Consider the following 13,477-nt stretch of genomic DNA (forward strand, 5'->3'; position numbering starts at 1 on the left):
AATAAACAACCCAAAACGATATCCGTTTCTCTTGCTCAAACTCGACATAACTAAATATCAGCCTGAGTGCTTTGTGTGTTTTTCTCCAAACAAAAAAGAGCCGGAACAGTCACGTGACCGCTCGTCGTAGTTCAAGATGGAGACTGAGCTTCACTGTTAGCTAGTTCACAATAATTATCATAATATGGCAAATACGACGGATTAATGGACGTTTTAACGCTAATAGCAAGAGTAGTAATTTAACATGAGATACGTATTTGGCCGCTTTCGACCACGATGAAGTGAAGTTGTTTATAAACACACAACACCTGAAGATTATTCAAGATTTAAAAGGTAAAGCAGAAGAGAAAACTGCCAATGGTCATCATCACAAACTCATTTTGAGTGAGAGGAGATCGATATGGCGCTGAGAGAGTTAAAAGTGTGTCTCCTGGGGGTAAGTCAGTATCAATTGTTATGTAAACGTATATCTGTTATTCCTCCTGTACATCTGACTGTACCTGTGGCATCAAATGATCCATACTCACTTTATCATACTGTCACTTTACCTTTAAAGGCTATAGTTTACACCACTGTATATATATATATATATATATATATATATATATATATATATATATATATATATATATATATATATATATATATACATGATCCATACTCACTTTATCATACTGTCACTTTACCTTTAAAGGCTATAGTTTACCTGCTGTTGTACCAACTGTTTACACCACTGTATATATATATATATATATATATATATATATATATATATATATATATATATATATATATATATATATATATATATATGTATTACTCATTATGCATACACAGTTACTACTTTCTATGTACACCTCTCTAGCTTTACATGGGTTTTATTTTATTCTGTAAATATTTTAATCTTGAAAGCACTTTGTTCTTAAGCTTAAAATGGCTGTATAAATATTATTATTATTATATTATTATTATTATTATTATTACTACATTCTTTGTTACATCTTTGTGTATATTTATTACTTCGCAGTATGCATATGCATTTACTACATCCCTGTTTACATTCAGTTTATTCGTCTGCAATATTGTCTAACACAAATTGGTATTACTTTCATTTATATTTTATTTATGTTTATATTTTAGCCTTATATTTTATCTTTCACTATGTTATGTTTTGGATTCTCATTTTGCTTGTACTTGTGGGATTTTCTTTCTTTCTTATTTTAATATTTACATATTTAATGAGCCTGAGATCCAAGATTTTCATTCCCAACGACTGCTTCTTTGTAATAGTTGTGCATATGATAATAAAACATGTGAATCTGGAATCCATCAGGCTACATACCATAAGAAATTCAACCGTAGAAAGATCAAGAAACATACAGAATTGAAGACAATTGCAATAAAAAATATGAAAGAAATACAATAAAAATATGTACAATATATCTAAATAGCTGCAGTCTCTGTTTACAAATCAGTCACAGGAACAACATTCATTCAAATCAGTTTTTCTACCAGTATCGCATTACTAAATTCCTGAAGTAACATCCTCGCATCTCCTCTTCCTTATATAACTAATAAGATGTAAAAAAAGAAAGAATGTAAGCTTACGTCTGTCCTGTTTAACTTTCATACAGTGGGAACAGGAAGGAAGAAGATGCCATGAAAAAGCAATAATCTCTGGGGATATTGCCAGAGAATAACTTGTGATTATACTTGTAGTAATTGTTTCCAACTATGTTTAGTAAGCATCGTCTTTATTTTGTCTCTGCAGGACACTGGCGTTGGAAAGTCGAGTATTGTTTGGAGATTTGTGGAGGACAGCTTTGATCCAAACATCAACCCAACAATTGGGTAAGTTCCTGCTCTCCCTCCCAAGACAAGACGTTTTTACTGTGTTTCATTTTGTGTGTAGAGTTGTTGCAGGACATTATCATGTAACAGTTCATTACTGCCTATTTATAGATTAATCAATTCCAATAAGAGCTGAATGGATTAGAGATTAGAGGATCAGCAACAATTTTGATAATTAATTGATTGTTTGAATCTTTTTTTAGCTAATTACAATTCCGATTATCTGATAATCAGTCATTTTGTTCAGTTATTATAAATAAGCAATATCTCCTGGTTTCATCTTCACCGATGCAAAAAGTCGTTTGCTTTTCTCTGTTTTGTGGCATCATAAATAAAATGTGTCTTTGTGTTTTTCTGGATAAATATACAACTTAAGGTCATTCAGACAAGGATTAGTGTAGTATTAATCTTTGAGGAATTGTTTGATTTATAATTTTGTGTTTGGCTTATTGATGATAATAATAATAATAATAATAATAATAATAATAACAACAACAACAACAATAATAATAATAATAATAATAATAATAACAATAACAATAATAATAATAATAATAATAATAACAACTAATAATAATAATAATAATAATAATCTTTATTTGTATAGCATCTTTCATACAAGAATTGCAGCCCAAAGTGCTTCACAGCAAAAACATAACAATTAGTACAAGATTAGACAGAATAAGAGCATTTACAGTACAATAACCACAGTGTTGATGTAAATGAGTCTGAAGTACCATTATAAAAACAGCAGAATAAAATAGTATAAAATAGCAGATAAAATAGCAAAATTTAAATAATATAAAATAGCAGAATTAAAATAGCAGATAAAATAACATTGGAAATCATGCCTAGTTTCCCTATCTGTGCCGTACTTAATGACCCTACTGCCGGGAAACCACATTCATCACACCATTCTTGTTAATGTTTTAAACTATCAGAGCCATATTTTGAAAGCATGAGATCAACAATGCGCCCCTGTGGCCTTTCAACTGGTCTACTCCCTTCGGTTAAAGCCAGTTTTTCTCCAATACACATTTATCAGAGAAACTTCCTCTTGTTCCTGTGGTAAAACTATCTATCTAGGTCTATTTGATCTCAGGCCTTCCAAAAATACACACTCTGAGATTCATCTCAGTTACCTTTACACATTCAATGTTAAACCAGGCATGGCAAAAATGTATGCAATCATTTAAATTAGTTTAAAATGTAAAAGGCTAAAGTAAAGAGATATGTTTTTAGCTTACTTTTGAAGATACTGAGCGAGCTCGCCTCCCTAATGTCTGCAGGTAAAGTGTTCAATAGCTTTGGTACATAATTGCAAAAGGCTGCATCCCCAATTTGGATGTTTCTGGGAACATTTAATAAACCAGTCGTGGATGATCGTAATGTTGGGGGCACATAGTTGATTAGAGAGTTGGCAGTGTAACTTGGTGCGGTATTGATGGTTGAAAGGATGATCATTTTTACATTACATTACAGTTCATTTAGCTGACGCGATTGTCCAAAGCGACTTACAAGAAGTGCAAACAATCATGAGGGCACAACTCCGAACAGCAAGAATCTTGCAAGACAGCTAAAACAAATGAATGTTTTTGTAATCTGACATAGAACATTAATCATGAAGCCATTTCTTTTCACCAGGGCATCCTTCATGACCAAGACGGTGCAATACCAAAACGAGCTGCACAAGTTCCTGATCTGGGACACGGCAGGACAGGAGAGGGTCAGTAATATCCACTGAGGTTTTGGCATCAGAATCTTTTTTTTAATTGTCTGGATAAACTTGATAAAGATTCACATGATGTGGTTTGACAGCAAAACCACTTCAGCATATAGTTTTAATAATGTAAAGTATTCAAATATCTGCTCATTCCTCCAGTGAGAAAGCTATCTACACGTGTGCATGCACCACTCCCTGTGAATAGTGCAGTTATTCATCACTTCTGATAGGGGGCAACATTTACCTTCCTATAGGTAGAGTTCTGCCTGCTAACCAATAACCTACTTCTTTCAGTGCTCTTGATTCAGAAACCACCTTCTGTGAGACTCTCGTGGTGTAATGAATGTTTATTCTTTAGATCGGTGAATGACATTTGTTTGTTTTGTCATGATTTGTGCATTATTTCACCTTTTTAATCCTTCGGCCTGCCTCTCCCTGCTTCTTCCTCATTGTATTCATACATTTAGAGACACAAGTCAAGGAGTGCCTCATTGCTTTCCTTTTGTGTTATTGTATATTGCAAACACATCTGAAACGGGTTGTTTGTCAGTAACTTTCATGTGCAGGTGTCACGTGATCTACACTCCAGTTTGTCTACAGCAGCAATATTTGAAATGCCTCATCACCCAAGTGAAGTTTAGGACTGAAACCACTTACAGATGACATGTGATATAAGGAACAGGATACATCTTGGTACAGTTTTAGCATTTAAGCCTGTCCTGACACCAAGCCCCAGAGTAGTTATAGCGTTAGGAACTACTTTCTCTTTTGACTCAAACCCTGCATCCCAGATTTCTCTGCATCACTTCCTCTTTTTCTGTGCATGCCCTTCTCTTTTCCTCATGCACAATCCCCTGCTGTTGTAATGCCTTATCCGTGCTCCTGTCCTCTCCAGAGAGGTGAGATAAGATGCTGTTTGTCTTTTATCCTCTTTTTTCTCCCCGGGGGCCTCGGCTTCCTCACAGCCTTGAGGGGACATCAATACAGCCTCGCTATAGATAAGATGAGAGGATGAAGTCCATGTCTTATCTGAGAGTCGCTGGAACCTCTTTCCTCCCCTTGTGTTTTCTCCTGTCTTTTTGTTTGGTTTCTTTGCAAGAATCTATTTCCCTGTGATTCTTATGTGTGCTTTTCCATTTTTCCACCTTTTTCAATCCCACAAATTTACTTTTTCCACTCCCATGTGGCATCTCGGCCTCCCAAGGGTCTTGCATATGTATCTGTTTTTTGCATGTGTGTTTTCTCATACAAAGCCGCTGTGGTATTTTGAAGCTTTTAATGGCTTGTTTTCTAACTTCTGTGGAGCTTTGGCCTAAATAAGTATGTTGAGTTGAGAAAGGGAAACACAAAGCCAACCAATACACATGGAAGGAGACACCAGGACAAAAAGGAAAGCTTTGTGATTTCCACAATCCATATCTCGACACCACATGAGGCCTCACAAGTACATTTGAGCCTAGCTGTCAACAGCTTGTCGAGTCCTCCCCCTCTGACTGCTCCTTCTCACAGAAAACGAGCAACGGGAACCTTGCATCCTACTGGAATAGGAGGGTTTCTTTCATGATGCACCCAGCTCGCGGTTTCGGCAATTAATCAGCACTCACCAGGCATCACTGGGGCTGTTTTCTGGGCTGCTGTGTGGCCAGACGTCTGGACTTGCTGTGATGGCTCTTTGGGTTAAGGCAGAGATAGACCACACAGGACTGGTGGTGGTGCAGCCCAACACTAGCCAATGAAACAGACAGCACTCTCCTCAGTGCCTCTGCCAAATATCCCAAGTTGGATTCCCGTTGGTGGTCTTGGGGCCAGCAACAACTATAATTATGTGGAATGTGTGCTTTCCTGAGGTAACGGTGTCACTCCAAGATGAATAGTTTATTCCATCGTATTGTAAAGGAAAATGAAATTGGCGGGAAGGCAGGGTCATTCCAAGTGAAGGTCTTTTTCAGACATGGGTTGGTTCTCCTTAAAATAAATACAATTAGTTAATACATGACACATGAGTTTATTAGTAGTTAAAAGTCCCGGTCCAACGTATTTTGCAAGAAGGCATAAGAAGAGGTTTGAAGTTGGATTTAACTTGCATATCTTGAAATATCCTGTAGAGGCCAATGCTCGCATTTTGACAGAATTGAGATCAATAGTTAATAGTTGATATTTGTTACAGCAGAACATTCAAACAATGATTCAAACTCCACTTTTGTGTGAAGGTGTCTTCAGACAGGAGCGTCTACAGGGCACAAAGCAAGCTGCTGTTTACTACTTGCTTTTATGTTCTTTATCATTTTGATGGTTTTATGATTATCAGTGTGTTTTGGAAGGAGGCGGAAAAGGAAGTGATTGAGCCAATCGCTGGTGACCACTGCTTGAACTGAAAGATGGATAAAAAAAACAGACAAAGAAGATGCCAGTGGCCAGTGTGGGGCTGTACTTGGGTGTTAGCATGCTAACATTAGCTAATTAGCACTAAACAGAAAGTACAACGGATGCTGATGGGAATCTTTGCAGATATTTGGTTATGAGTATTAGAGAAATTTTTAAAAAGTACCTGACGGTGGCACTAGAGGAAAAGTCAGGGGATCACCAACACATTTCATGATAATCCATCTAAAGGTTGTCGAACATAAATGTGGACGTCATGGTGAAGTAAGAGGAAAAGTCAGGAACTGTCATCCTCTGGGTACAATAAATCTATGTTCCACATTTCTTGGCTATCTATCGAATAGTTGTTGAGATATTTCAGTCTGGACCAACAGCCAGGCTTATTGTCCAAGCCAGGTTTCAATGAGCATTGGAAAGTATTTTACCAGAAAAACACCAAAACCTGGCTAAAAAGAAAGAAACCAGCCTCTCAGGCAGCTATGGATTCATAAATACACATGTTGTTTTGATTATATGGGGCTTTTTTTGAAGTATTGGGTTAAGATCAAATGTATAGTCTTCCATAAATATGAAAATGCTAGAAGTCTTTTTTGACACATTCTGCTCATCTTTCTCTTGATGGCTACCACATGTGTGAGGTCTTGATGGAAAGACTTGCCATACTTCCATTTTAAATAAAGCTTCTTGGTTTATAGGCTCCGAACACTTGGCCCCTGGTTTAGTAAAATGGTACTGGTAATGTCTTTTTTGTTCATTTCTATATTCTGTTTTGAGTTTGTTTGAGTCAGTAATATATTGAGTTAAATGAAACTCACAGTGATGTAATCACCAGTGTCTATATAACGGATTAGCCACAGTCTATAAAAAGCCTAGACAAGGTTTCTTGTGAAAATATATAATAGTACAATTATACTGCCATGATATTTTTACTGTCACATTTTCACATCCAAAAATGAGAAATTAGAAGGAAATCAAGTTTAAACAATCTTCAAAGACAAGTGTAGTCTTTGAATGTTATTGAATAACATAATCTGATCATCATGTTCATGTGGTTTTAAAGATATATGCAGATAATCTAGTTTAAGCGGAGGTCATTAGACACGTGCGCCTCCTCCCTGTCCAACATTATTCATTTCTAACTTTCTCTGTCTTCTCATAGTTTCGTGCTTTGGCACCGATGTACTACAGAGGGTCAGCGGCGGCCATCATTGTTTATGACATCACAAAAGAGGTATTATTACTCACTAAACCACTAAGTACTTGCTGTATATTTTCATTATTTAGTTCCTTGTCTTTCCTCAGTTTGTTTTTATTCATATGTGTATTAAAGGAATAGTTTGACATCTTGGGAAATATACTTATTTGTGTTCTTGTCAAGGTTAGCATAAAGACTGGAAACCGCTAGCTCTGTCCAAAGGTAATACAATCTCTAAAGGTCCCTAATTATCGCCTTATATCTGTGTTTGTTTAATCGTATAAAAATAACAATTCGACACAAACAATTAGAAGTTAGCTGGCAAGCAGTAGAGAGTCCAGGAAGTTACTGACCCCCTGTGAAACTGCAAACTGATGTAACATGTTAATTTGTGAGCTTTAGGGGTGTAGAGGGTTTTGTTAACTTTAGTCAGAGCCAGGCTAGTTGTTTCCCCATTTCCAGTCAAGCTAACCGTTTAACACACAAGTGGTATCTATCTTCTAATCTAACTAGCAAGAAAGCAAATAATTATATTACCAAAAACGTTGCACTGATCCTTTTAAAGGGACAGTTCACCCCAAAAACAAAACGTACCTTTAGTGCTATTTATCAATCTTGATTTGTTTGGTGTGAGTTGGCGAGTATTGGAGATATCAGCTGTAGAGATGTTGGCCTTCTCTCGAAGGAGCTGTAACATTAACTGTAGCTCGTTCGGGTTAGCTCAGGAGAGCCTCTTTTTCACGAGTAGATGCATCTACTTCTATGATATTCGAGAGAAGGCAGACATCTCCAACACTCGCATCACACCAAAACTATCTAGATTGATAAATAGCACTCTAGGTAAGATTAAAAATATGTATTTTTGATTTTGGGGTGAACTGTCCCTTTAAACCTTCCTGGGAGATACTATGTGCTTGTCTTGGCTTGTTCAGTGTAACATGTTGTGTATCAACAGGACTCCTTCCAAACACTGAAGAACTGGGTGAAGGAGCTGCGCCAGCATGGTCCTCCTAATATAGTGGTCGCCATCGCTGGCAACAAATGTGACCTGACAGACGCCAGGTGAGCCTGAATTAGAGGTTATACTGTATGTGTCACGAATGTGCGGTATGGTGATGCATCCTCATTTACAGCCCGAGAGCGATGATGGGATTTGAAATGTCTGGCTAAGATGGAAAAAATTCTTTACCTTTTTTTTTTAGCATCGGAACAATATCTTATGTTTGGCTTCGAAATAGCTTTGGAATTTACTGTGTGGAGCTGAAGTGAATTCTGCTTTGCAAGGAGGAATATTGGCTCTCGTACTTTACAATACGTTTTATTTGTATAGCACTTTTCAAGCTGGGATCTCAAAGTGCTTTCCATAAACCGCATACAAACCAAAAAAAGAAGGAAGAATCACAAATACGAAGATGTTATTGTTTTAATATTATATCTTTCACAAAATTGAAAAGATCTCCCTGGTAATATCATCCATGAAATTGGAAAATCTTCCGCATATTATCTGTGGAAGAACATTTTGATGGTTATCAGGAAACGCATGAAATTGGAGAATCTGTTCCATGTTGCAACATGATAATTTCATACCTCTGGTGTTTACAGGGAAGTGCCAGAGAAGGATGCCAAGGACTACGCCGACTCCATCCATGCCATCTTTGTAGAAACCAGTGCCAAGAATGCCATTAACATCAACGAGGTGTTTATAGAGATAAGTGAGTGTGTTTCTTCTTGTGCATCCCCAGGTTCCCTTCGAGCTGTGACAAATTAAACATTGTAACATTAAGCTTATTATCTTAGACTATGTTTCGTGAAAAGTATTGGTTATTATAAGTATAGTTTCTAGGGTGTAAACATTAGTTTCTGTGTTTGTATCAGACTTCTGACAGCGATGAGCTAGATGGGAATAAGCAACAGATAATGCCAAAGCAGAATCCACTTAATCATGACTTCTTGTCACTTAATTTTGAAACACACATTTGCAGAGGCGGGAGCAGTTGATTCAGACAACTGATAAGCTTAAGAGAGACGCACTAGCTGTTTTCCAATTCCACAATTCATATAAATCTCAAGCAGGTTTTGAGTATGCAGTGTGTTCATACAGACAAACCTTTGCATACTAAAAAATGTATTGGCATCCACATGTATCATGTTATTGGGACACTGCTTGTTTCCTAATTCCTTACTAATGTATCAAATGTGTACTGTATTCTACGATATATTCTAATCTTTGCACGGGTTTTACTCCTCCAAGGTAAGCGCATCCCCATTGCCGACGCAGCGGGAGGAACTTCAGGAAAAGCTTTTAAACTGGGACGTCAGGCCTCAGAGTCTCGCAGGACGTGCTGCTGATGATGCCGGTGACTGTCCCCACATGACCTGTGACCTGACCTTTGTTCACCCTCTCTGTCCCCGGCCACCACACCCTCTAACATCCTGCCTTCTCTGATACTAAGGTGGAGCAGTGCCACTCTGATGACAATAGCAAATGCATTTTTGCGGAACTCTACAAAAATAAAAATCGTATACCGTCTGAAAATTGCTGGCAGGTGAAATATTTCAAGTTTACTGAGCAGGGACAAAACAATGCCTGCATTAAAACATTGATGTGTAAGTAAAAGATCCACATATATAACTTCTATTATGGACATCAACCTGTTTCGTGTTTTATAGCCCCAAGTGGATCAGAGGAACTTAACACCTACAGTTTCATGAATTCAGAAATCATTTGTAAATTTGTAAAAAATCTACTATTCAACCAAAAACTGGACTGAAAATCTCCAAACATTCTTAACTTTGTGAAGGATCGATCCGTCTATACAGTTAATGTGTGTAATCACTAATTTATCATAGGAGTTTGATGAAAACACCAGTGTTTGTACCGATCGTTACTCAGTTATGGCTTGTTAAACGGATATTTAGATAGGTCTTGGTGATTTACGCACGCTAAATTTAAGTTTGATGTGAGATTGCTGTTTTCATCAAGATGTTTTTCGTAGCATAATGCCAAGTGGGTGTTTTGATGTGAATTGCGATCACACAGTAAGAAATGTGGAAATGAAAGGTGTGTGGGAGCCTACTTCCTTTATATAAAAGGAATAGTGTGACATTTTGGGAAATGAGCTTTTTTATGTTCTAGCCTAGTGTGAGAACATTGAAACCTTTCTCACGTCCGCACGGTAAATACGAAGCTGGAGCCAGCAGCCAGTTAGCTTTGCTGAGCATAAAGACCTGAAACAGGGGGAAACAGCTAGCATGGCTCTTTCGAAAGGTAGAAAGATCTGCCTGCCAGCATGTCTAAAGCACACAAATTCACTAGTTATATCTGACAGAGCCAGGTGTTAACCGTCCTGCCTGGTATCGTTCTGCTCATCTCCCTGACAGAAAGAGAACAGGCGTTGCATATTCCCCAAAACTATTCCTTTGATTGTGAACGCCTTTGACTTGTAAGTATATTTTCATCGTCACTTACGCCCCTGAGAATGATAACAAATTGAAAATCTCATCTCTTTGATGAGAACAACTGTGCAGTCCACGTCTCCCAGTGCTGGAGCTTTAATCAGGGTTGAAAAATGCTGACTCTGTTCGGTCCTTAAGTTTATTATTATATGATAACAGTTCCAGCTGCTCCCATGTGCTACACATTTCCACTTGTAATTACTGAAAAGGTATTATCCAAATCCTGTATATGAAGTTTCCTGTAGCACACACAGTGTAGGTGTTTCACAGTATTACTTTAGCTTTATTTTAATGGGCGAGCCTGCTTGTCCTCAATCCTTTGCTGCTACTTCACAACAGTTTTACAGATTTCTATGAGGTCTTGCCAAATTCTGTAATTGTCCCATAAACATTTTTCTTTTTTTTTGCACATAATCAGCAGTGGCTCACGCATGCAATGTTGTTTTACTACCTGGCCTGCGATGAAAACATCGAGCTCTGGGAAATAGACCTCATTCAGAGGAAACTCTGATTTTTGAGCTTAAATCTCCCCTCAGCAGAAGGTTGTAGGTGCAGAATCAGACGTGGCGCCGTGTCGACATGCTGACCCCTTAATGAACCTTACTCTCCATGCTGCTCTGAATTACTGTATGTGCTTTGTTCCAAGGGCTGCCTTCTGATTTACATTTCTCCCAACTTCTTTTGCCTCGTTCCTCTAAATTCCAGGCACATATTGTAGGTCCTGCTTTCGTTTAGTTTCAAACAGATGTTGTACGCTACACAACAGCTTTCACAGAGCTTCATCATCCCCTCTTACATTCATTACTACTTTCTGATCCTTAATGATTGGTTACAGTACTTTCATTGACCTCCTGTATTGGCCTAATTGAACTTCAGGTTGACTCATGAGCCCCCACAGACTTATTAATGTAATGTCTGTAACTTTTAAACCCTTTTAACCCCAAAACCTCTTTTCAAAGTTGCCCAAAGAAATAGAGATTTGGACTTAATTAGGCTGCTTTTCCACATTTCTAAATTTGGATTGTGTGCTTTTCTGTCAGCGCAAGCCACTTCATTTGCCTTTTAAGCATGTTACCTGCGGTTGTTATTGATGAGTTGTGTCCTAAACAGTGCAATAGTTGTTATTATGACAAAGGTAAAAATGTGACCTACCGGTAATCCAAGAAATCTTTTAGTGTTCACACAGCAGAGCAGACACTCATGCAAAGAAATGTGAGCTCATTCCGGCAGTGTCCAACAGATGATAGTGATGGTTTGTATTGACATCATTTTATGCTGATTTGCAGTTTTGCTCAGACATAGTTGATCAAATGAGCAGCGTGATGGTTGAAAACCAGAGTAGCATTCTAGGTCAAAACTTCAACTTAAAGGGAATAACTTTGAAAGCTGCACTTTGACGGACTTTGTGTATTAATTGGCCCGTATTACTAACTCTCACTGTGTTTTTACGTGTGTGAAATCACTTGATGAAACATTCTTGTAACAGTGTCCGACTTCTTAACGCCCCTCGATGTCATTTTAGGTTTTGACTGTTTGCTCAGTTCTTATTGCTACGAAGAACGTGGTGCCAAATAATGTCAATGCCATTTTACTACACCATGCATAATTAACCTTTTTTTATTGTCAATGTAATATAATGGTTTAAAGTGCTTATCTCATAAATGCTCACAAATGTTTGAAGTTTGATAATGACACATGTTTTTCCCCATATTTGGAAACAGGATGCATGTGAAGGAATTGTGTGCCAGTTTTGCATTGAAAAATACCAATAGTCTTGGGCTGGCCCTGGGAATGTGATTAATCTATGTTATGTATATTTTTCAGTGTAGATAAATACCATCAAATTGCACATAAATCAATGACTATATTCTATTTTAAGCCACTTGTGTGACCACAATAGACTTTGTTTGCAGTAATTCTATCAGCATTGTAGTTACCATATTTAGCTTTTTACTATGTTTCATATTGATTGTAACAAAATGCCTGAAAACACTTGTCTGCAGTGTATTTCCAAATGTGTAAAAAGGGAATTGTCAATTTGTTTACTAATAAAAGATTGACAAAAAATGTATTTTCCCCTCCTGTTGGTTGTGTGTGAGAGATAGAAAAAAAGTGTGTACGTCCTACAAGTTTCCCTCGTGTTAGGCCCAAGAGAGATGTCTGCATCAACTTGTTCCTTGGGGATACAGTGACAATGTTGTTAGTGATTGGTTGTGTTGTTCAGTTGGCAGACAGCCGCCTGGCTATATATATAAATATGACACTTGAGAAGCGTGTTTGACTGGCAGAGGGCTTTTCACTGCACTTTGAAAAGTGCTGAGAGGGCAGAACACTACCTCCTAATCCCCCACTAAACCCAACTTTCTTTATAATGCATGTTTGAAAACGATTGGGAATTATAGAAAGTATGGCTGTAAATTACACCTGTTGTATTTAAGGGCTCATCAGGTATCAATATTATAATTAATCATTACATGGTAGTGTAAGAATAACACGCTAGCTTGACAGGTGAAAATGATTTGATTAATGAAATTAATTAAAGGTACACTGACACTCTGGTGTAGCTCCAATTACATGATTTGAGCCGATTTCTATCCAGGAAAGCATGGAAGTGTTTCACAATGTCTTTATGCCCCCGCTTTAACCTGTCAACACAGGTGTAACTAATAACATTAATAATGGGTCCTCGCATACTGGCACACCTGCGTTTGTTCTGCTATAATAATACAACATTTTCATGGTAAAAAGATCCATAATGCACCTTCTATAGCCCATAGCCACGTCAGCAAGTCTTGTTTTTCCTTTATTGAGATACACAAGTTCAAAATCTTTGTGTCATAACATAAATATAAATACCATAAATATCATAA

General features: G+C 37.4%; 1 protein-coding gene across 1 annotated transcript; it reads left to right on the forward strand.

The window, feature by feature from the left end:
* Positions 1–100: 100 nt before the first annotated feature.
* Positions 101–12,678, forward strand: rab22a (RAB22A, member RAS oncogene family). Its single transcript, XM_029431423.1, has 7 exons — positions 101–436; positions 1,772–1,851; positions 3,496–3,577; positions 7,116–7,187; positions 8,107–8,213; positions 8,754–8,863; positions 9,403–12,678. Exons 1-7 carry the CDS (start codon positions 401–403, stop codon positions 9,498–9,500), a joined length of 585 nt encoding a protein of 194 aa, XP_029287283.1. The 5' UTR covers positions 101–400; the 3' UTR covers positions 9,501–12,678.
* The last annotated feature ends 799 nt before the right edge of the window (positions 12,679–13,477 follow it).

The sequence above is a fragment of the Cottoperca gobio genome, chromosome 5 (genome assembly GCF_900634415.1).
Source record: "Cottoperca gobio chromosome 5, fCotGob3.1, whole genome shotgun sequence".
Classification (NCBI taxonomy): Eukaryota; Metazoa; Chordata; class Actinopteri; order Perciformes; family Bovichtidae; genus Cottoperca; species Cottoperca gobio.

What these genes read in the sequence shown, in the direction of transcription:
- rab22a (XM_029431423.1), top strand. Translation starts at nt 401, where the DNA reads ATGGCGCTGAGAGAGTTAAAAGTGTGTCTCCTGGGG. An exon ending in AACATCAACCCAACAATTGG is followed by an intron (nt 1,852 to 3,495) that starts GTAAGTTCCTGC and finishes TCTTTTCACCAG; the next exon opens with GGCATCCTTCATGACCAAGA. An exon ending in ACACGGCAGGACAGGAGAGG is followed by an intron (nt 3,578 to 7,115) that starts GTCAGTAATATC and finishes GTCTTCTCATAG; the next exon opens with TTTCGTGCTTTGGCACCGAT.